Source organism: Penicillium roqueforti (assembly GCF_015533775.1).
Source record: "Penicillium roqueforti strain LCP96 04111 chromosome Unknown scaffold_24, whole genome shotgun sequence".
Classification (NCBI taxonomy): Eukaryota; Fungi; Ascomycota; class Eurotiomycetes; order Eurotiales; family Aspergillaceae; genus Penicillium; species Penicillium roqueforti.
The window spans coordinates 177,590-200,631 of NW_024067588.1; the positions used below are offsets into that span (position 1 = coordinate 177,590).

Below are 23,042 nucleotides of genomic sequence, written 5' to 3' on the forward strand. Positions count from 1 at the left end.
GATACAAGCCGGCTTATAGAGCCAGTCATCGTTGAGCGCGAATGTGCCGGTTTTCCGTCGGCAAATCCTGAAGGTGTCTCTCCGAGATAGATTGGAGACTTGAAGCGGTCTAGATGGACGTAAACTAGAATCTGGGAGAGAACAGATGCAACATTCTGATTGCATCATAAAGTATTTAACAGTCGCAATGGACTTACCTTGGCTTTCGCTTGGTATCCCTATATTGTACTTCCCCGGATATTACCTTGAGCTGCCCAGGTGTGTCAATAAATACCCCAGAGTCATATTCTTATCGTCATCTACCCCACCATATACAAGGTATATTGTAGGGCAGATCCAGGTGTACTTGCTATGATTATACAAATCTGTCGTTAGAACAGAGCGTATACCAAAAACAACCTAGAAACATCTTTGTACGCCGCATCGCCTATCTTCAGGTGGAGGGCTGCTGCAAGGAGGTGATTAATAAGCTTGGTGATACTGGCGATGGATCCCGGAGGTCAACATGGCATAAAGACGGTGAACTCCACCACGTCCCTCTTGACAAGAATTAATCACCTGAAACCACAGCAAAGCCCAAATCCAACATGACCAGCCCAACACAAACCAAAATCAACCCAAACGAGGTACAGGCCCACCTCTCCCAGTACAAGGGCGATAAATACGTCGACGGCTGGGCTTCCCTGTGGGACAAGGGCGGCAATCTGCCATGGGACCGAGGATTCCCTAATCCCGCCCTGGAAGACACGCTCGTCAATCAGCGCCCGACAATTGGCGCGCCTATCGCCACCGATGCACAGGGCCAGTCGTACAGGCGCAAGGCTCTCGTTCCTGGCTGCGGGAGAGGTGTGGATGTCCTCTTGCTGGCAAGCTTCGGCTTCGATGCTTATGGCCTCGAGTATAGCGCGGCTGCGATTGATGCGTGCAAGAAGGAGGAGAAAGATAATGCCAGTTGGTATCGTGTCCGGGATCAGACTATTGGCACGGGAAAGGTTACTTGGGTTCAAGGTGACTTTTTCGATGATGCTTGGTTGCAGGAGATTGGTGTCCCGTTGAATGGATTTGATATTATTTATGATTACACGGTATGGATTCCTCCTTTCCCTTGTGTGTCTGTCTACGTTGTGATATTCATCGCAAAGCGGGAATACATCCACGTGATTTGATACCAATAATTTTGTGACTATTTTTGTCCATATCTCATGTTCCTATGTTCACTGTTCTCAGGCTAACCATTATGCAGTTCTTCTGTGCCCTCGAGCCGTCAATGCGACCCAAATGGGCGCTCCGGCACACCCAGCTTCTGGCCCCTTCGCCAGCGGGTAACTTGATCTGCCTGGAGTTCCCCCGTCACAAGGATCCGCAGGCCCCAGGGCCCCCATATGCCTCTCCATCGGAAGCGTATATGGCACACCTGAGCCACCCCGGCGAAAAAGTTCCCTACGACGCAAAGGGTGTCGTCAAGCACGAACCTCTACGGGCACCGAGCAAAGACGGCCTGGAAAGAGTGGCGTATTGGAAGCCAGAGCGCACGCACGAGGTAGGCCAGGGCGAGAACGGGGTGATCCACGACCGAATCTCAATCTGGCGCCGTCGTAACTAGATCTGCCGAAAGGCCGAAAGGCACCTAGCAAAAACCGAAGACAAAAATAGATCTGCAATTGCACAGTCGGGTCCATTGAAAAGGCCACTGAAAAGGCCAAGACAGAAATGAGATAGCATTGGTCTGAGTGGCTTAGGACTTCTTCACAAGGGCATTGTAGTGTTCGCCGAGTCCGTAGGTGTGGCGGTAGTAAGCGAGCCAGATAACGCGCTTGCGCTTCTCCTCCTCGTCGAAGCTGTCGCTGTCACCAGACTCGATCTTTTCCATTCGTCCATCCTTCTGCACAACATTTATTTCCACACCGTATGCTCGGGCAATCGCCTGTAGCTCCAACTGCCCTCCCCACTCAGCGGTCAATTTAATCTTTCGAGTGTATGACTCTAGGGGCTCTTCCATGAACGCCTCGAAGTCCTCTTTATGTTCCATAATGAAATCTGCCGTGACAGCTCGAACAGCCCGGTAGCCATCGTGTTGCGGAGAGGCGACTGTGTCGATCCGTGACTGTGTCGCGGGCTGGAGGACGATTCGGCTTGGGTCCGGCCGCAAGCCGAGTCCGGACTCGTCGAGTTGTTTGGCAACTGCTGAGTAGAGACAGTGCCCATCCGGAGTCACTTCTACTTCCTTCAGACCCAGCTTTTTGAACACAGCATCCATGACCTCCTGTTCATTGCCTCTGTAGTTCGTTTGCGTCGCGGCTTCTTCTGCTGCGGCGGCTGACTGGGCGGCTTGCTCAGCTGCACGCCGCGCGAGACGAGCTTTTTGGCGATTTGGCTTTTTGGAATTGGGTGTAGAAGAAGGTTCTGGGGTAGGTTCGGCTGCTGGTTCTGCTACTTGCGGCTCCTCGGTGGGGTTGTCTTGTTTCAAGTCTCCGTCATCTGCCGCTTGATCATCTTCCAGACTGAGGTCTGCGAGGTCTTCGGCGGGATCTCCATTTAATTGTGCGATCTCGGCTTGTTGTTTCTCGGACAGATCGCGCTGCATTCGCTCGCATTCATCGTTGATTCCTTTCCGAGTTTTCTTGGTGGCGGACTTTTTCTTTTGCGTGACCCGTCCTTGGAGATCTTTTTGCTCTTTGCGGTGTTTTGACAAAAGGTCTTCCATTGTGGAATAACGAAACGAGAACAAACTTCAACAATTCTATTATAACGGGGGTATATGCTATGAATGAAGACAACCAAAACACCTCGAACCCCGCGGAACCCTGACGATGCAGCCCTAAGTTAAACCCCAAAGAGGACTAGTGTCTGCTCCACGGCATAAGGATATTCCAGGTCCGTGTGCCATCGTGTACCTCGGTTGATTCATCAAGTAGTCTTGGCCTCGGTAGTCTGGGGTAGGGGGTAGGTGGGACAGATGTAACAAATATAGACTTCTCTCTTTGATATTCTTAGTGTATTAAGTCTAAATCACAATTACACAATGGATTCCGCAAGTCTTTTCAACGTCAAGGTCAGATCACACGTATTCTACCTCTCCGACCATTCTAACGCGCTCACAGGGCAAAGTGGTGCTGGTCACCGGAGGAGCCAAAGGCATCGGTCGCATGATCTCAGAGGGCTATGTAACAAACGGTGCCACCGTCTACATCTCGTCGCGTGATGCCAAGGCATGTGAGCAAGCAGCCAAGGAGCTCAATGCCCTGGGCAAGGGCAAAGCCTACGCGATTCCGGCCAATTTCTATAAACTCGAGGAAGTGAAGAGGCTGGCCGAGGAGCTAGGCAAGCGCGAAAGCAGTAAGACACCACATCCAATGGAGAATCATATCATTTCTGACAAGATGTCTCTTTCCTAGAGCTACACATTCTCGTGAACAACTCCGGCTCGAACTGGGGCGCCCCCTACGACGAATACCCATCCGAGGCCTTCACGCGAGTCCTCACCCTCAACCTCCACCGCGTCTTCGATCTGACCCAGCTCGTCACACCCCTCCTGGAGAAAGCGGCTACACCGGAGGATCCTTCTCGCATTATCAATATCGGTAGCATCGATGGACTCCGTGTTCCCTCGCTCGAGACATTCGCATACACTTCCAGCAAGGCCGGTCTGCACCACTTGAGCCGGGTGCTTGCCAACCACCTGGGCAGGCGAAATATCACGTAAGTATACATTATATGCTTCACCTCTCTTCGTTTGATGTATCGAGAACTGATTCAATTTGCAGCTCTAATACCTTGGCCTGTGGTCCTTTTGAAAGTAAGATGATGGCTGCTACCTTGAAGACATTCGGTGACTCTATCAAGGCTAGCGTGCCTCTGGGTCGGATTGGAACCCCACAGGACGTGGCCGGGGCTTGCTTGTTCTTGAGTAGCCGTGCCGGTGCGTTTGTGAACGGCGCGACTATCACACTCGACGGTGGGAGTGCCGTCTCTGCCAGGTTGTAAGCAATGGAGGATATCTGTAAATAGCTGTGTTAGCATAAGCATTATTGGTGTTCCTAGTTAGAGAGGACTGAATTCGGGAGAGAATCCCTGACATTCCAATCAATGGCTGGTTACCATATTCGTCCAAGGGACAATCTTGTTATGAGTCACTACCCCAGAGATTTGCAAAATTCATATTCGCCTTTTTATACATCGCACCTCAAGAGTCTCGCCTTCAAATTGTTATCTCAAGGCTTATCAGGCCTGGAGCGGCGACATAAGTGGAGCGGCGACATCATCAATGGGAATGCGTCATTGCCTTTCCACCTCTGCCAGGCCCAAAACATATCTTTCTATCAAGTTCCCCATCAGTACCATCTCGCATCTATTCTCAAGCTTCATCAACACATTACTTGCATCTGAAATCGTCTTAATCGCCGAACAAGGATCCCCCGCCTTTTCTGACTGATCGCAAGTATCATCGAAGTACAGGATACAATTTCCAGCATCATATATCAGACCCGTTGGAGCACCTGTTCTTGCTGCTTTAAGTTTCTCGACTGGGAATAGTCGGTGTGGCCGCTTTCGTAACGCACATTTGAATTTCAAATTGTGCCCTCTCTTCTTCTTCCGCCACACAGACCATGAGCTCGTCAGATGGGCATACTCGGTCCGGTTCTAGCTCCACTGATCCCTATTCCAATCCAGATGTCTACTATGGCAAGGAGGATAATATCAACAAGTTCAAGGCGCGAAGACGTGCATTCTCGGTGGTAAGCAGCCACCCCTGAACAGTACCCCGCGGTACAAGGTACATCAAGCTTATCTTTGACTGGGATCTACAGGGTCTGAATGACTACAGCCGCGAAGACATCAATAACTTCTTTGGAACCTTGCCCTCTCGACGCGGTAGCCACGGTATGCTTGTTATAAATATGTCGGATATGCGGTCGGTGCGAAAGCTGACAGCAGGACAGATGAGGCATCGGGACAACCTCGGAAGTTCCTTATCGAGGTGGACGAGACGCTTGCGGCTCTTTTGAAGCAGGAAGATACAGACCAAAATATGCAGATCACCATCGAGGATTTGGGACCCAAGGTACGCTGGATGGTGTCAAACACAAAAGGACCACTACTAATCGATGTAGGTGATCTCGGTCGGAACAGCAGCGTCATCTGGACATAAGCGAGTCGACGTGCGGGGCACATACATGCTCTCCAACCTCCTCCAGGAGCTTACAATTGCCAAAGACTACGGTCGCAAGCACATTATCCTTGATGAAGCACGGCTGAGCGAAAATCCAGTGGCGCGGCTATCTCGTCTAATCAAGAACTCTTTTTGGAATGCCCTCACGAGACGCATCGATGGCTCCAACATCGAAGTGGCGGGTCGAGACCCCAAGGATTGGACTGCGGACCCGCGACCTCGGATCTATGTCCCGCCGGGTGCTCCAATGCAGTTCGAATACTACGAGCGGATTGCGAAAGAACGCCCCGAGCTACGCCTTGATGTGCAGATGCTGCCGGCTGTAATCACGCCCGAGTATGTGATAGGACTCAACGACAAGCCCGGCCTCCTTGCATTGGCTATGCAGAAGAAGCTCAACGAATCGACCGGGGAGACTGATCTGGTCGGTGTGCCGTTCGTAGTGCCAGGCGGCCGGTTCAACGAGCTGTACGGTTGGGATAGCTACATGGAATCCCTGGGACTGCTCGTCAGCGACCGCGTCGACCTCGCTAAGGGCATGGTAGTCAATTTCTGCTTCGAGATCAAGCACTACGGCAAGATCCTGAACGCAAATCGATCTTACTACCTCACTCGCTCGCAACCGCCCTTCCTGACCGACATGGCACTGCGCGTCTACGAGAGAATCAAAAACGAGCCCGATTCAAAGGAGTTCCTGCGCAATGCTGTTCTCGCTGCCATCAAGGAGTACAACAGCGTCTGGGTGACCTCCCCTCGCCTCGATCCAGAGTCTGGTCTGTCGAGATATCGCCCTGAAGGTTGGGGCGTGCCCCCAGAGACCGAGCCCACTCACTTCGTGCACATTCTCACTCCGTACGCACAGAAGCACGGGATGACCTTCGATGAATTCGTCAAGGCATACAACGCTAGGACTATAGTGGAGCCCAAACTCGACGAGTACTTCATGCACGACCGAGCCGTCCGCGAATCCGGCCACGACACCAGCTACCGCTTTGAGGGCGTGTGTGCTAACCTCGCCACAGTCGACCTCAACTCCCTGCTGTACAAATACGAAGTCGACATCGCACGAATCATCCGCGTGCACTTCAACGACAAACTTCCTATCCCAGCAGAGTTCCGCACACCCAAAACCCAGGACATCGAAACCGAGTCCTCTGCAGTGTGGGACCGGCGTGCGCGCAAGCGCAAGCAGCATATGGATAAGCTCCTCTGGAACCCTGAGAAGGGCATGTACTTCGACTACGATACAGTCAAGAAGGAGCGCACCGAATACGAAAGTGCCACAACCTTCTGGGCAATGTGGGCTGGCCTCGCGTCTCCCGCGCAAGCAGCTATTATGGTCGAAAAGGCTCTGCCACGCTTCGAGGCGTTCGGCGGCCTGGTCTCTGGCACTGAGGAGTCGCGCGGCGCAGTGGGCCTGGAACGTCCCAACCGGCAGTGGGATTACCCATATGGCTGGGCGCCGCAGCAGATGCTTGCCTGGACCGCCTTCATCCGCTATGGCTATCAGGAGGAAGCGGAGCGACTGGCGTACAAGTGGGTTTACATGATCACCAAGGCGTTTGTTGACTTCAACGGTGTTGTCGTGGAGAAGTATGACGTCACTCGTCCTATTGATCCGCATCGGGTCGATGCCGAGTATGGCAACCAGGGCACGGACTTCAAGGGAGCTCCGCGTGAAGGGTATGTTCTTGTCCTTACTTTCTTTCTTTTGTTGATACTTGGGTGCTAATTCGAAAATACAGATTCGGCTGGGTGAATGCCAGTTATGTCTATGGGCTGGAGATTCTCAATGCCCATATGAGACGCGCCTTGGGAACTATCACTCCCTATGAGACGTACCATAAGGCAGTCGTTGCTCAGAATGCATTCTGATTGAATTTGGGTTGCTCTTACAGTCAAAATTGTTGCACAGGCTAAAAGAGGATAGAAAATTCAGGTAGAAGTGAGCAAGATATTTGAATATGGTCATCAATCCGGCAGTGTTTATTGTCTAGCGCTAGTTTTCGGTTAATTCAGTCTTTTCGTTTGCTAAAAGAAGGTTGATAAAATAATAAAAAAGAATGGGCGTCGTATATTCTCGACTCACAGCATGTGCCAGTAGATGTACGCCGTACTGCGTACTCCGTATGCTTCATGCACCCCGCGATCTCGTTATAACGAACCCGGTGTTGACGAGTACGAACTGGTACCGGCGCTTTAATTAATCCGGCGTAATAATGAATTTGCCCCTTACTAACCGGCCCTTACATTTGTTACCAAAATTACAGACCCTGGCAAGCAGGGCCGGTTAGTTACAACGTACGTATTGGTCCACTTACATGTACGCTGAGTCATTCCACGACGACCAATCAGAATTCATGGAATACCGCGATGATCCATCCCCACTTCCAAGGTTCTTAAAGCTCGGTCCACCTCTCACAAGGTCGCTCTCCAGGACTAGCGGCGACTTCCTCTTCGGGAGAAAATCAGCCAATGGTGTATAGAGCTTTTCCAAGAGTTCGTTGAGATGAGGAAATGACCGATATTGAAGGAAAGCGTTATTAGTACCTTTTCAGTTCATAAATTTGGAACCCAAATATAAATAATATATGGGCCCTTACAAGAACCCTCCACGTAATGAACATTTAGTCATGTCTCAGTTGGTCCTAAATAAATAAATCCGGAGTGGGTTTCGCTGTTCTTAAAGTAAATGGAGTCCCCGCCAAATGAGCTTGAGTGCCTGGAGTACCCCAGAACCCCAACCCGAACCAAAGGCGAAAATAAGCCGATAGATACCTCGGCAGACCAACCAGGGCTCCGACCGAAAAAAGACCGCATTTCAGAGATCCCGAAGGCGTCATGGCTCTCCAGATCGAAAATTGACGGGTGCGGAGTTGGGGATCCCTCGTTTTCCCGAGGTAGTTCTCGTGTCTGGGGCTGAGGAATTGGTATGGATGTATGGATGTATGCACTTGGTTCTGGTCATTTATATTCTTGTTGTTTGTTTGTTTTTTTTTTGTAGGGGGTGGGTGTGGTTGTTGGTTGTCTCGTTAAGCTTATCTCATATCTAATGTTCATCTATAGGAGAGACACGCGACTCTTCGGGTGATGAGTGTAGGTACGATACTAGGGATGTTTTCTGGAAATCTTCTAGAGAAGATCTAGAGATACTTTGGTTCATGTTCTTGTTCTAGACTCTACTTTCTGTTGTACATTCCGTACAGAGTACGGAGTGGTTGTTCCTGATCTACCAGTCTTATCGGCTCTGGATGCGGATGCGGTTAGTTTGGCAGAGCTCAGTTGTGCCGAGGTCCAACTCGTAAGGCGGTTTTTGAGTCATTTTCCCTTCGATCAACAGGGTGGACCGCCTGCGATTGGATAGTTCATTTAGAGGTGTCATGTGTTCCGGTCTGATTTCGTGGAGATGCTGATATGCGGTGATATTCGGCATATATAGCGTAAGTGTAATATAGTGCAAGTGTACAATATAGTGCAAGATAACTGCGAGTATGAAGGATTACCGCGAGGATGTAGACTGTATAGCTTCGAGACTATAGAACTTGATCTACGTCTACTTGTGTGCGCACCACAACAATAAACGCCGAAAATCGCCAAAACACATTCCATGGTAGGAACACTCAAGTCAAAGGGATCTTGAGGATTTGCCTGGTGGATACCTTTCGAATACCGGGGCATGACAAAACAGCAAGGATGACTCAGGCAGACCTCGTTCCCAAGGTTCTGGGCAGCTTTTCTCTCCGAATGGCGATTCTTGCAATTGGCCAGACGGGCGTGATATTACGGGGAGTTCCTAGTCTATTTGAAATTGTATTATTGAATATTATTCCCCATGAACATTGCTCCGAATGCAGTCGATGCACGTGAAAATTAGCTTACGATATGTCCCGTATTGTCACGGTCATGGCATGTGTCTTCGACGTCATCCGGCCATCTCCACATAAAATCGAGCATTCAACATCTCACGCCAACGTGGAATCGAGGGGGAAACGAGAGGAAAAAGCACATGGAATGAAACTCCCTCGACGTTCCAGTGAGATGCCGATTATTGTGACACTAATGGCAGATTTCGAAAACCCAGTGGCAAAGGGTTGTCCCATTAGACCGAGGATCTGAGCCTGGATCCTCTCTTCCGAGACCCGCCTTCCGCCTTTCGGAGCACTTTGCCCGTGAAAGATTCCTGAATGATTGGAACCCATTGGAAGAGTGCCTAGGCATTGCGAGGTATTCGCCTGACTCCCGGTGAGCCGAGCGTTTACCGACTGTGACGCATTTGAATGTTTAATAAGTACCCCGGGTTTTCTGGCTTGTCCGTTTCCTCTTTTTTATTATAGCTTCTCTTCTCTTCCTCCTCCCTCTATATCCCTTCCTACCTTGCTTCATTCTATATTCGAAGCTTCAGAACAGACGTGACACTACCTGCACGCCTGAATATACTATCTGACTATATCTTTACTATCTTTACCCTTTTTCTGTATTATACCAAAAGTCATGGGTCTCTACGAAGATGAGGACCGCCAGTTCGCGGCAGAGGTTCAGGCCGTTCAAAACTGGTGGAAGGACTCTCGGTGGCGCTACACCAAGCGCCCTTTCACAGCCGAGCAGATTGTGGCCAAGCGTGGCAACCTCAAGATCGAGTACCCTTCCAACGTGCAAGCGAAGAAGCTCTGGCGCATTGTTGAATCAAACTTCGAGAAGAAGCAGGCCAGCTACACCTACGGATGCCTTGAGCCTACTATGATCACCCAGATGTGCAAGTTCCTCGATACTATCTACGTCTCTGGATGGCAAAGCTCCTCCACGGCTTCGTCGACCGACGAGCCCTCCCCTGATCTGGCTGATTACCCTATGGTATGTTGATAATACGATATCAAAAGTGTGGATGTATACTTACAATCATTCTACAGGACACCGTGCCCCGCAAGGTTAACCAGCTGTTCCTGGCACAACTCTTCCACGACCGGAAACAACGTGAGGAGCGTGTTACTACCCCCGCAGCCCAGCGTGGAACCGTCGCCAACGTTGACTACCTGCGCCCCATTATCGCCGATGCCGACACTGGTCACGGTGGTCTGACCGCCATCATGAAGCTGACCAAGCTCTTCATTGAGCGTGGTGCTGCCGGTATTCACATCGAAGATCAGGCCCCCGGCACAAAGAAGTGTGGCCACATGGCCGGCAAGGTCCTCGTTCCCATCAGCGAGCACATCAACCGTCTGGTTGCCATCCGCGCCCAGGCCGATATCATGGGCTCCGACCTCCTCGCCATCGCCCGTACCGACTCCGAGGCCGCCACCCTCCTCACCTCCACCATCGATTACCGCGACCACGCCTTCATCGTGGGCTCCACAAACCCCACCATCAAGGATCTCAACGACCTGATGGTTGCCGCCGAGCAGGCTGGCAAGAACGGTGCCCAGCTGCAGGCCATCGAGGACGAATGGACCGCCCAGGCCGGCCTCAAGCTCTTCAACGAAGCCGTCATCGACACCATCAACGCCGGCTCCCACGCCAACAAGAAGAGCCTCATCGACCAGTACCTCGCTGCCTCCAAGGGCAAGAGCAACAACGAATCCCGCGCCATCGCCAAGAACCTCACCGGCGTCGACATCTTCTGGAACTGGGATTCCCCCCGCACCCGCGAGGGCTTCTACCGCTACAAGGGCGGCACCCAGTGCGCCGTCAACCGCGCCATCGCCTACGCGCCCTTCGCCGATCTCATCTGGATGGAGAGCAAGCTGCCCGACTACAAGCAGGCCAAGGAATTCGCCGACGGCGTGCACGCCGTGTGGCCCGAGCAGAAACTCGCCTACAACCTGTCCCCCTCCTTCAACTGGAAGAAGGCCATGCCCCGCGACGAGCAGGAGACCTACATCAAGCGTCTCGGCGAGCTCGGCTACGCGTGGCAGTTCATCACCCTGGCCGGCCTGCACACCACCGCGCTTATCTCGCACCAGTTCTCCAAGGCCTTCTCCCAGCACGGCATGCGCGCCTACGGCGAGCTCGTGCAGGAGCCCGAGATGGAGGAGGGCGTCGACGTCGTCACCCACCAGAAGTGGAGTGGTGCCAACTACGTGGATAACTTGCTGAAGATGGTTTCCGGTGGTGTGAGCAGCACTGCTGCTATGGGTAAGGGTGTGACCGAGGATCAGTTCAAGAACTGATTTGTTCGGTGCGGCTCATGTTGATACCCTGATGGTTTGGCTGTCTATCTCTATATATGTGCTTGATGTCTTGTGTATGTTGATTGTGGCGTTTTCCTTTTTGTTTCTATAGTCTTGACTTGATTCCCTGTCGGTCTTGCTCTCCTGTTGGATGAGTGGGGGCCGATTTATTTTGCATTTTGGAAATCACGACATAATTGATTTACATCTTGAATGAATGTGACTTTTTTGGTGGTTATTTAAGTTATAGTGTAAACCTAGAGGGAGGATGTTCTTCCGCGTTCAAAGTATAAATTAGTGCTGAACAAGGACACCTAGCAAAGTTAATCATTATTAGACGGGTGGATATTTAACAAATTATCATTGAAGATGGATAAAAATAGAGAAGTTAGCGCCCCATAAAGGACCCTGAATATATATTGTCTATTAAATATATAACACTTAGCGAACTTGATTTAGTTACCCTAGAAGAATTGCCATAATCAAGAAAGAGAGCACATTTAGAGTCAAGCACAAGGTGCATGTTCACCGGTTTAATAATAGGGATGTACTAGTAAAAAGACATAACAAGAATCATCGAATCATTGAATTAGGACATAAGAAAATTTAATGAAGAATGCGCCCCTCCTTCCAATATCAGTCGCTGAAATATTCATCAAGGAGTCAGTAAGTTGTCTCCAGCCGTCAGACGTGCACCAGCACCGCTGGGCAGAAGCAAATTAGTTAATGAGCTTTACGCCATATCCCGACATGCCTCAAGGTCCGAATCTCACACTCGAAGCGAGTAGAGCGCTTGTTAGGAGCCTTTTCCCATGCATCCGTCGCTTGCTTGCGCTTTTGATTTGGCGACAAAGATTCCAGGGGAGGCCGTGGTATTTTTTGGAGCTGTGCTCGCTCAAAGTCAATGAACATTACCCGACCACTGTCCTTATTCCAGACCATGTTTCCGGCGATTGGATCATTGTGAAGCACGCCCAATGCGTGAATAGCATGTAGCGAGACTTCGGCTTCTTTAATTAACCAATCTGGTTCAACATCGTGTGGCTTAGCCAGCGTCTTGCCCGCATACCCCATCAACGTCAAATGTACAATATCCGCGATGCCGTCGTAAGAGAATGGTTGACGGAGAGGTAAGCCACCCAGTACAACCGGCACGTGCACCCCCTGTATTGGTCGAAGACGCGAATACACACTTTCCTCATGTTGGGCGTATTTAACGAACTCGACTGGCACCCCTTTGCCAACGAAAGTATACCCGTGAGACAGCAATGTCACTTTATGGAGGGCTCCGCGTGAGCCATGAATATGCAAGGAATCGCATCCTATCTCCAAGTCAGGCCGCGGGTCATGCATGGAGAGTTGTCGATGGAGGAGACTAATGAGTGTCACCTGACTGATTGAGTGTCGACCAACTCCATGATCCCGCACATTGGGGCATTTCTCATCTAATCTTCCTCTCGTGACCAAGCCTAAGAGGCACTGCTGTGTACAATACTGGCGAGATTTGCCCTGTGAGGAAGAGCCTCCTCTGGATATTACTGTAGTTGATGATGGTGGCAAGGGTGAAGAACCGGCGAAGCGGGAATCCCGGGGCCTTCGACTGGGGGTATTTGAGTCGAATTCGTCGGAAGAATCATCAAACCCAGACGAACTCGGAACCTCCAACGGAACGCAGGATTCAAAAAGTGCAGTAGGCATTGATCGTGTCTTGACGGGAGACATACGACAGTATTTGTTTCTGCTCTTTGGGGACATGAAATCGGAATCTGAACAGGGTACATCCTTCACCTTCTCTGCTTCCTCCCAAAGGTCTGCATACACCATTACCCATGTGTCCAGATTTTTTGCTGCCGAGTTTCTCCACTGAATACTTCGCGGCGGTGTTTGCAAAGCTCGGAGGGTAAAGGCCAACACCTGGCCGAGTGCTGTCAAGTGTAATCTGTTATCGTCGCCTGTGTTGCCGGTCCATCCAGTTGTATCACCAACATCTTCTTTCGGCAGCGATAGATAATAGTACACGGTGGAAGGATCATCGTGTGGAACACGAAGAAATATGAATGCTTCGCCGGTACACACATATCCATACTCCAGCCCTGCTTTGATCATGTAGGAGAACGCCTGTGTGATGACTGCAGCCACAACGCGCCGACAAGTATCTTCTGGCTTCTCAACTTCCTGATAACAAAGCACGTCGTCGAGCTCTATGTCCGAGAGCCCAGCCTTTATATGAGCAAGCGTGAGCTTATGTGGCGCTTTGTATTCGACAATGAAGGCAGGGACCCTTTCTTCGGGGCCTTTGTTGTACACACAGAACTGGTCCGCTCGGGGTCTAGAGGGCTTTCGCAGCATAGGATTTTGATCATTCGCAACTGACTGAGCCGTAAGTTGAAGTTGAGAAGTATGCGACTGTTTTGCGGCTAATCGCTGTGAGCGGCGCGGTTGTCCCTGCGTCAAGCTCAGAGATCCCATATCGGCCACTATCTCTGATTCGTCCGTCAATGTGTTCGCATGGTTTTCGAAGGTCACATCCCCATTGAGGTGGAAGACTCGTCGGAGTTGAGGACTTGCATACAGCTTCTTTATGACCTCGGCGACACGCAATTCGATCGTGAACCGTTCAAAATAGCCGAGATCGAGCTCCGAGCCCATCATTCCTTGAACATCTTGCCCATATCGCTCTAGCGTATGCCTCGGCGTAAAGTGGCGCTGGACGACAAGATCAACGCACATGAGATTATCCCATATAGTTGTCTGCTCCTGTGGAAATTCCACCCACTCTCGGATCCTAGCCGGGCGAAGCTTATTGTCTGCATTTGCCGGGTCGCCTTTGGTCGATGAATCTATACAGGTTTGTACATTCATGCCAAGAAATAAGTGAACATGGCAAGCATCGAGAAACTCGGGAAGAGTGGTATCTCGAGTCTGGATCCTTTCTTCACTTAGTTGACGTCGGGTCTCGGCCTCGCGTTGTCGAGCTTCTGCCGCAAGTTGTCGAGCTTCTGCCTCGCGTTGTCGAGATTCTGCCTCGCGTTGTTGAGCTTCTGCCAGAAGTCGGCGCAACTCGGATACGTCTGGCTCCATTTCTGGCGAATTCTTCCAAGATGAGATACAGAGTGAGAAACTCGATGAAGGGAAGGAAGGGTGAATTTGTGTCGCCTTTTCTAGGTAGGAGCGAGCAAACAAAGTAACAACCCCGCTTTCCCTTAGCCAATCATATCCCGCATAGTCGCATAGTAAGTCTTGGGTGGTTTGTGATGCTTATGTTGTAGCAAAAGAGAAGAGATGGATACGGTGTCTTTCTCGGTCTTTCTGGGTCTTTCTTGTCTTTTCCGGTGTCTTTGTTGGATATTGTTTTGTCGGGTCACTCTTATAGACAGAAAAATGCAAACAGTGAACCCCAAAATAGTGAAAAAGGAGTAAGATACCCGTGTTAAACAGACAGGGATCAAGAGATATAGTCACATGATTTATGGTGAACGGCTGATCACGTGTACAAAATAGCATCTCGAGGTCCAATGGATGGATCGCGATTCGCGATAATCCCGATATTTCATTCAAAGCCTATCAGATGGTGCCACTTCTGTAGAATCTACTTGTACTCCGTACTCAGCTAGGAATCCCACAATCTATCCATGCCCACCTCCGAAATCAAATGATCGAGTACGCAATTAGCACGCTAATTATCTGTGACGATCATAAGAGCCAGCTGGACAAAGTTCATTATGTACAGTAATGTAGTAAGCGAGATTCTAGGCAAGGAACTGATATACTGTATCACATATGGATGCATGGATTCGAGAGCACGACTATTGGCGATTGCCCTCCCCGTCTAGGGACTACAATAATATAGCAACTAAGAGTACCAAGCTTAAGGGCCTATACCCCCACTATCAGGTATCAAAGTTGTTATCCTAGGGCAAAGAAAGCGCCTGCATACTCCTGGATTAGGTGGGAGCTGGTTAGGACATCGGCCGAAGAATGTTTGAGACAAAATTGTGCCGGGCAAAGGCTAATTATCTACTTGGAATTGGATGTCGATCGACTATTACTGTACTCGTTTACTTTTTTGCAGCTAATGTATGTACAGCTGAAAATTGCGGACAGTAGAGTTGGTAATAACTCCATGCATTGCTATCTTTGTGGTTGTTATGCTGTAAATATGTTTACTAAATTCCCCCCCAGGACTGGATAACTCACTAACTGGAACATAACTAAATATTTCTCTAACTACATCTAGTTAGTCGACCAAGACGGCACCAATTAATAATCAAAATAAGATTGGCTCCACTTTTTAATTCGTCTAGAACATAATAGGATTGCAGGAAGCGTCATGCCGGTCATACTCTAGCGCACTTCGTGTGAAGCCGCGGTTATTCTTTATCTCGGCGTGACACTCAATACCGGTTAGCCCTTGGATTTATGTCCTCAAAATAGAATAAACATAAAAAGGAGGCATCGGTAAAGACCAAAACAAGGAATGAGCCGAGAGCTTGGGACAAGTGCGGGGCCTTCACCTAATAGGGGTACGGAGTACGGAGACATGGCATGAATTATGGAGACATAGACATACGTACGGAGGGATATTGATATCAGAGTGGTGGAATTTGCCTAGGTAAAATTACTTTAGGTATAGCCGTTGTAGATCCCATTATGCTATTATCGGGGCCCACATCCACTTATTTATATAATATCCGTAGACAACCGCTCACTTTCCACCTCTCTTTCTAACCTTAATTTATCTTAATTTATCTTCATCATGGTCGAACTACCCGAATTTAAGACTGTTCCGCTGGAGGAGATTCCTGTGCGCGTCGCCACGGCCCGCAAGGCGTTTAATGAGAACAAGACCCGTGATGTGGAGTTCCGTCTCGTCCAGCTGCGCAAGCTATACTGGGCGTGAGTACTGGGTTCTTTTGTCTTCCTGGTCATTTAACTAACAGTTTTACAGTGTTAAAGATAATGAGGAGGCCATTATGGAGGCCTGCACCCAGGACCTGAACAAGCCTCGGTTCGAAACCAACCTCGCAGAGAGCGGGTGGCTCCTGAACGACATTGTCTTCACGACGCGCAACCTGCACGAATGGGCCAAGGATGAGAAGGCCAACGATATTGATCTCGCCTTCAAGTTCATGAATCCCAAGATCAGAAAGGATCCCCTGGGTACCGTGCTGGTCATTGGGTATGCTACCCCCATCCCCCACGATGCGCATGAGAATACCCCCCGAAGGCTAACAAGGCTCTTCCCTATTCCAGTGCCTTCAACTTCCCCTTCCAGTTGACCCTCGGCCCCGTCATCGGTGCTATCGCTGCCGGCAACACAGTGGTGATCAAGCCCAGCGAAAATGCCCCCCGCAGCGCGGCCGTCATGCAGAAGATCATTGAGGAGAGCCTCGACCCCTCATGTTACATGGTCCTCCAGGGCGGCATCCCCGAGACACAGGCCTTGCTTGCCGAACGGTGGGACAAGATTTTCTTCACAGGCGGCGCCAACGTTGGACGCATCATCGCCAAGGCCGCTGCACCGAATCTGACTCCCGTCGTGCTCGAGCTGGGTGGTATCAACCCAGCCATCGTGGCCAAGAGCGCGGACCCGCGTCTCGTCGCCCGCCGCTTGCTCTGGGGTAAGCTCCTCAACGCCGGCCAGATCTGTACCTCGCAGAACTACCTGCTGGTCGAAAGATCGCTTGTTCCGGCGGTCGTACAGGAGTTCAAGAACGCCTACAAGGAGTTCTACCCCAATGGTTCCAAGGGCTCCTCTGATTACGCGCGCATCGTCAACTTGCCTGCCTTCAACCGCCTCAAGACCATGCTTGATAATACTAAGGGCAAGATCGTCATGGGTGGCACTATGGATGAGAAGGAGCTCTTCATCGAGCCGACCGTTGTCCTGGTCGACTCGGTTGAGGACTCCCTGTGCTCGCAGGAGAGCTTCGGTCCCTTCATCCCCATCTTGCCTGTGGATAGCCTCGACGAAGGCATCAGCGTGGCCAATAGCGTCCAGAGCACACCGCTAGGTCTCTACCCCTTCGGTAACAAGGCTGATGTCGAGAAGAGTAAGTTTCCATTTTGTTTTCAGTCTATCTGATCTATTCTAACCCTCTCTCCTAGTTATTGCTTCAACCCGCTCCGGTGGCGTCTCCTGCAACGACGCCGCGCTCCACATCCCAACTCTGCCCTTTGGCGGTGTCGGCGAGAGTGGCCACGGTGCCTACCGCGGCCGCGCCAGCTTTGACGTCTGGGTGCACCGTCGCACCATCACCTCCAGCCCAAGCTGGCTGGAGGGCATCCTGGCTATCCGCTACCCCCCGTATGCCGGAAAGATCAGCACGTTCAATGCTGCCAGCGCTCTGAGCCCCGACTTTGACCGCAGCGGCAAAAAGCTGGGTATGGGCTTGCTGCGCTGCATCTTCACTTTGGGTGGAGGTAGTGCGAAGGCTGGAGCCTTCAGGGCTACTGCTCTTGCTGCCAGTAAGTGATCCTTTCTAATTTTCTTTCTGTTCTTGCCAAATTCTTGCCATTTCTGTGGATATTTTCCACATCTTGCACAAATCCGTCTCGTGGGTGGGTCCGATCAATATTGGAGAATTCTTTTCTTCAGACGAGGAGAAGCGAATTCCGAGATCCCTACACCAACCCCGTGGCTCCTTACATGGTTCCAACGATGAAGACGCATAATCTCTGCCTATCCCATATACCCCTAACCTCATGTGCTGGCTTGATCCCGTTCTCTCCACGCCGAGGATGCCCATCTTCACGCTTCTCTTCCAATCATTTCAACCCGCAGATCATTATCATCAAAGCTTTTGAAAATCACAGTCTAACCATTAATAGTTGCCTACGTCGTCCTCCAGATCCTCGAACGCCGATCTGCGAAATTGTGAACGCGAACATGAACATACGTTTGCCCCTGAACTTGGATACCCCGCTTACGATCTACGGTCAATCACTCCTTATTTTGGTATGGAGAAGTTGGGCTTCGGCTTGGATTAGGATGTGTGGATGACTTCAGGATCTTTTTGCTATAGTGCCACGTAAATAAATTTGCCATGTAGGTAAGTATGTACTTGTTGGATTTAGTTGCTCTTTTTACTTTTGGTGATTGATGCTTTTGTTACGAATATTTGAGAGCTATGTATATTTGTAATCCATTCAAGTCTTTTTTTGCTTTCGAGGCTTTTTACCCTGTAGTGAGTGTGTAGCTTATCTAGACATCAGGAATTTGGAATGGCTCCAATTGGAGCCATACATCCCAAAATTGGGAACAACAAGAACCCCACTAGCCTACAGCATTACAAGGTACACCGCTCATTGAGAATCTAGACAGATCCAACATTTATATCATCATTCGTGCTGTCAAATGCGCTATCCAATCAGACAAATGCCTCGGTTCATCTAGCTAGCCGAAAAAGGAATTAAGTCAAGTACATTGGCTCTAGCAGCGCCGTTCAACGCCGCGATTACTCACGCACAGGTACTTGACACCCTTGTATGGCTTGACGCCCTCGCCTAAGCCGCGACTGCGACGCTGGTCGATGTTGAGACTTTCCACCTTGATACCAGAGGGGAGCCAGCCTCGCACGGAGAAGGATACCGACGCCGAGTTAGGCATTAGGCTTGCATTGACCTGGGCTTTGGTTCTGCGTGGGGTGCGGGATGTAGATGATGGAGCGAAGAACGCGGGGAGGTGGGCGTTATCCTGGGATTGTGATCGGAGAGGGGGTGTGGGAGTTTTGTGTATGGAGGGATTTGGGGATGGGGTGGTAGCTGCAACGGGGTCTTCTTCCGCGTCTTCTGGTTGTAAGGCAGCGGAACGGGAGGATTTCTTTGTGGACTTCTTCTTCTTCTTTTTGCGCTTGGAGGGGTCTGAGGATCGAGTCTTCTTTGATGTGCTGGCAGATGCATCGTTGTAGGAGGTAGGCGCCTCGTAATAGCCTTGCAGGAGGTTGGCATTGGCATCTTCGTCGGCATCCTCGACACTGTCATCAAGGTCATCATCAGCTGATGGATAGCCCGAGACCCCGCAACGCAGTGTGGCAGTTCCTGTCAGTGTTCCGGCATCCTTGCCAGTGGGAACCCGCCATTCGAGGAGCCCACTTGAGGGGGAGAATTGAGCGTCACCACGGCTGGCCTGCATGTCCGTGATATGGCGGACAGACTTTGAGATCGGTACGCTGACGACAACCTCTTCAAGGGCCGGTCCGGAGCTTCCACTTCCGCCTCCGCCTAGGAATGACGGTGTTGATGTCCCGGATCCGCTTCGGGTAGCTCCAGGCCGGGAAGAGCTTTGGCCCGGGAAATTTGGGTTCAAAGTCAGCCGAACCTCAAATTCAGAACCAGATGACCCGAGTGATTTACGGATATCCACAATAGCAGGTAGGAAAAGCTTTTCCATATGGCTTGGTGCCTCATCCAGATCAGGATCTATGGGAAGGAGATCCACTTCGTACCCAGCCAGGATAAACCGCCCGTCGGGAGGTATGAAGCTGAGCTCACCCGGCCGTTCCTTCCATCGAGCCAGTCGAACACATGGATGAAATACCGGTAGTTCGATCTTGCGACCAAGGACATGCTGGCCACCAGGCGCTGATAACGATAGCAGTAGGTCCGGGACTCCCGATATTTTCGCAGTGAATGCAATGGTCCCGGATACCAATGCAGACAGCAGTCGTCCTGAAGGAGCCATAGTAACAGAGAGGGATTCAATGATGTCGACATATAGCTCATTAGAGGTATGTCGTACACCGGGCCGTCGCCAAGGAATGGCGGGTCCTTGTGATGCACTGCCGGCAGCGAGAGATTGCTTGAGAGGATTGGTAGATCCTAGCGTTGGCGTAGATGTACTAAATCCAGGCGAACACATTAATGCCAGATAATATCGTTTATCAAGTCAAGACTACTCACCCAATCCCACCTAGCAGCTTCCCCATCCACCCGGGAACCTCAACAACCTCCTGTAACGCATTGGGTTCGGTATTGCATACTATTCCTCCATCGCACATTTCATTAATAAGCTGCGCAACAACATCATAATTGGCCTGGATCTTAGTTGAGAGCAGCGGTGCTCCAACAAAGTCCTCAAGTACATCGATCACGCGATGCAGGAACTCCAGCGCCAGAAGCGGCTCCGTGTCGACTTCGCTTATTGCAAGAAACAACAGATTCGACTCAACTGTCGAGAATACCGTCACCGGCGGTGAAGCGCTAGGAATGTACAGCAAGGAAGGGCGTGGTTCGGCATGGGCAAGGTAGAGGGGCAGGATGGCGGAGGCCGAGGGCGGGCGGGATCGATATACATGTTCGACGAGGGGGGCGCTGGGAAGACGGGTTAGTGTGGTCTTGCAAGCCGACGCGGAATATCCCACTTTTGCTCGTCATATATGTAAACGGCATCAATCTCGCCGCTCATGGTGACTGTTGTCTGATGATGAGATCCATGTGTCGGCGTAGATTGCATAGCTCTCGTGTTTTGCCGCGGATTTCCGCTTTCCGATAACTTTTTCGAGACAACAGGCATCAAATCATACTAACCGGGCTCTGGTGGTACGGTCTGCGTTTGTTTCTTGTTCTTGTCCTGAATATATTTTAATACGAACTAAACACATTCATCTCCTCTGAAAAGCGCGCCATGGCTACCCAGCTGAAAGACGCCAAGCAGGCTCTGGCCGAGGACAAGTACGACGACTGTCTGGCCTGCAGAGTGACTGGTATGTTTATTTTTAGCCCGTGATTCGGGCTGGTATTACAAGCATTTGGTACTGATATTCGGCAACAGGATCTGCTGCTTTTATGGGCCTGGGGGTCTACAGCTACTACACTGGAATGGCCAATCTCCGGAAACAAGAGAAGGCCATCATGCAAGGCCCCTCAAAATACAAAATGGGCTCGCGAAAGTTAGGGATCTTTTCGATTTCAGCGACATTAGTGGGAATGGGGCTGTGGCGGGCGTTTAATTGAGCATTTTATATTGAACATATACCGAAGCATATGGATGTGACGAAGGCCGGGGTCGAGCAGGCTGTTTGATAGCGAAGTGCAGGTTGGAAGTTTTGTAAGATATTGATTGTTATTTAGTTGCAAGCCAATGATAATTGCCACTCCGGGTATCGGGAATATCCGCATCTATATGCTATATGACAAGGGGAAGAGGGAATTGGATAAGAAAAAGAGACAAAAAAAGATCAAAGAAACCCAAGGAAGACAGCAGCCAAAAAGAAAAAAAGCCATATGCAAAAAGTCCCTTGTTATGCACCCGAAAAGCACCTTCATACCCGGAATTTCAACCAGCCACTGTGTGACAATCAGAAGGGAATGGTCGTCACTTCGTCATCATATAATGCTTTACCCAGGGGAAGCCCTAGGTAAAGCGGCCTCGTTTCCCACCCCCTCCTGACATATCTCGTCCGTTGTTAAGTCCTGATAGATCAAAGAAATCTGGGAAAGTGAATTTCCTCTTGGACCCAATACTAGCAGGGGACTCCCGTGGCGAAATGCGCGCGTTGGATCGTGGGTGGTTGTTGTGACGATGGTGTGGCCGACTGTTGCGGGGCATCACCGACACGCTCACAGGAGCGTCTTGCATGGTCGCAGATGAGTTGTCTGACGACTGCACATCCATGTCGAGCTCCTGACACTGAGGGTATGTAGGACCGGCAGAGAATGTGAAGACGGCAGGCGTGGCGAAAGAAGATGTTTCGTGGAGTTGTGTGGGAGGAGTGATTGCCTCTGGCTTAGATGCGGGTACGGGCACTGAAGTGGGGGGCTGACGAGAAATTGTTTCGGGTGTAGGTTTTTCTTTGCGGACAGTAGCCGGAGTAGCACTTCGGTCACGCTTGTCTGCCTCTGTATCTTCATCGCTGCTCTGTGATCCAGTTCCGTCGCATTTTTCAGTTGCCCATTGTCGGACCTTCCACCCCTCTCCGTCTCCGAGACCGAGGTTCTCACGGTCAAGGAAGTGGAGCAGATCCTCTATCGCTTCCTGGTATCCTGATGACCTTGCATGGGCTTGTTCACATACTGCATTCTTGTACAGGTTTGTGACAGACAGAGCCGCCGCCTTGAATTGCTGGAGGAGTAGCTCCGGGGGTTGCGGGCGGGGTGTCGAGCTCGGAAGAGAGGTGTTGAGGGACCTCATGGAGTCCATGGCAGGGAGCAATGTCAAGGCCCTGCTGGGCAACGGGTTTGAGGACAAAAGTGTTTGTGTGGACAACTTCTAATGCCGTGCGTCGTTCGTCGGTAGACAAATGGCGATAGCGAGGAGCTTGCGGTGATGAAAGAGAGCAGTTGGAACGAAAGAGACTCAAATAATATAACAAACAAAGGCCAGAACAGCCAGAATCAGACAAATCAGGTAGTTGGTCGCCTACCTGTGCAACAATAAGCACCAAGATGTGTCAACGGAGGAACTTTCAAGGTTGTTGCAGATGACCTGGCCCGGTAACGAGAAGCCCACTTTCCGACGGAATAACAATATTCCATACCGTAGGCCCTACCGAAAGGCGGTATCTTCATTTGCCGTCGACGCGCTTTGAATACCTTCCCGAGGTGGTTCCTAGAATTATTCAATAGCATTCATTCTTTAGGACCCCCCTTTATGGATTGCTTCAACCTTTGAATTCGTCTTGGACTATATCTAGACAGTCTCCCTCACCTCCTCACCACTTCGACCGCAGCTGGTTCTTTCTTCCTGCACTACGCGACCCGACTAGTCG

At 50.6% G+C, this 23,042-nt stretch overlaps 10 protein-coding genes across 10 annotated transcripts; 6 read left to right on the top strand and 4 right to left on the bottom strand.

The window, feature by feature from the left end:
- Positions 1-587: 587 nt before the first annotated feature.
- Positions 588-1,603, top strand: LCP9604111_7563 (putative thiol methyltransferase; the record flags this gene model as incomplete). The annotated part of the gene is made up of 2 exons (XM_039075609.1): positions 588-1,085; positions 1,244-1,603. The coding sequence occupies 2 exons, from the start codon at positions 588-590 to the stop codon at positions 1,601-1,603; spliced, it is 858 nt and encodes a 285-aa protein (XP_038926429.1).
- A 132-nt stretch (positions 1,604-1,735) lies between these two features.
- On the bottom strand, positions 1,736-2,704 carry LCP9604111_7564 (deubiquitinase OTU2; the record flags this gene model as incomplete). The annotated part of the gene is made up of 1 exon (XM_039075610.1): positions 1,736-2,704. One exon carries the CDS (start codon positions 2,702-2,704, stop codon positions 1,736-1,738), a length of 969 nt encoding a protein of 322 aa, XP_038926430.1.
- A 318-nt stretch (positions 2,705-3,022) lies between these two features.
- Positions 3,023-3,984, top strand: LCP9604111_7565 (short chain dehydrogenase/reductase family; the record flags this gene model as incomplete). The annotated part of the gene is made up of 4 exons (XM_039075611.1): positions 3,023-3,052; positions 3,102-3,336; positions 3,396-3,699; positions 3,765-3,984. The coding sequence occupies 4 exons, from the start codon at positions 3,023-3,025 to the stop codon at positions 3,982-3,984; spliced, it is 789 nt and encodes a 262-aa protein (XP_038926431.1).
- Positions 3,985-4,607: 623 nt separating this feature from the next.
- Positions 4,608-7,045, top strand: LCP9604111_7566 (alpha,alpha-trehalase; the record flags this gene model as incomplete). The annotated part of the gene is made up of 5 exons (XM_039075612.1): positions 4,608-4,736; positions 4,809-4,881; positions 4,941-5,062; positions 5,112-6,853; positions 6,916-7,045. The coding sequence occupies 5 exons, from the start codon at positions 4,608-4,610 to the stop codon at positions 7,043-7,045; spliced, it is 2,196 nt and encodes a 731-aa protein (XP_038926432.1).
- A 2,616-nt stretch (positions 7,046-9,661) lies between these two features.
- On the top strand, positions 9,662-11,334 carry LCP9604111_7567 (isocitrate lyase 1; the record flags this gene model as incomplete). Its single annotated transcript, XM_039075613.1, has 2 exons — positions 9,662-10,021; positions 10,078-11,334. 2 exons carry the CDS (start codon positions 9,662-9,664, stop codon positions 11,332-11,334), a joined length of 1,617 nt encoding a protein of 538 aa, XP_038926433.1.
- Positions 11,335-12,057: 723 nt separating this feature from the next.
- LCP9604111_7568 (uncharacterized protein) lies at positions 12,058-14,415 on the bottom strand (the record flags this gene model as incomplete). Its single annotated transcript, XM_039075614.1, has 1 exon — positions 12,058-14,415. The coding sequence occupies one exon, from the start codon at positions 14,413-14,415 to the stop codon at positions 12,058-12,060; it is 2,358 nt and encodes a 785-aa protein (XP_038926434.1).
- Positions 14,416-16,090: 1,675 nt separating this feature from the next.
- Positions 16,091-17,810, top strand: LCP9604111_7569 (hexadecenal dehydrogenase; the record flags this gene model as incomplete). The annotated part of the gene is made up of 4 exons (XM_039075615.1): positions 16,091-16,230; positions 16,283-16,513; positions 16,588-17,387; positions 17,443-17,810. The coding sequence occupies 4 exons, from the start codon at positions 16,091-16,093 to the stop codon at positions 17,808-17,810; spliced, it is 1,539 nt and encodes a 512-aa protein (XP_038926435.1).
- A 956-nt stretch (positions 17,811-18,766) lies between these two features.
- LCP9604111_7570 (putative AP-3 adaptor complex subunit mu) lies at positions 18,767-20,740 on the bottom strand (the record flags this gene model as incomplete). Its single annotated transcript, XM_039075617.1, has 3 exons — positions 18,767-20,174; positions 20,236-20,646; positions 20,697-20,740. The coding sequence occupies 3 exons, from the start codon at positions 20,738-20,740 to the stop codon at positions 18,767-18,769; spliced, it is 1,863 nt and encodes a 620-aa protein (XP_038926436.1).
- Positions 20,741-20,959: 219 nt separating this feature from the next.
- On the top strand, positions 20,960-21,288 carry LCP9604111_7571 (uncharacterized protein; the record flags this gene model as incomplete). The annotated part of the gene is made up of 2 exons (XM_039075618.1): positions 20,960-21,038; positions 21,107-21,288. The coding sequence occupies 2 exons, from the start codon at positions 20,960-20,962 to the stop codon at positions 21,286-21,288; spliced, it is 261 nt and encodes an 86-aa protein (XP_038926437.1).
- Positions 21,289-21,688: 400 nt separating this feature from the next.
- On the bottom strand, positions 21,689-22,474 carry LCP9604111_7572 (uncharacterized protein; the record flags this gene model as incomplete). The annotated part of the gene is made up of 1 exon (XM_039075619.1): positions 21,689-22,474. The coding sequence occupies one exon, from the start codon at positions 22,472-22,474 to the stop codon at positions 21,689-21,691; it is 786 nt and encodes a 261-aa protein (XP_038926438.1).
- Between the last annotated feature and the right edge of the window lie 568 nt (positions 22,475-23,042).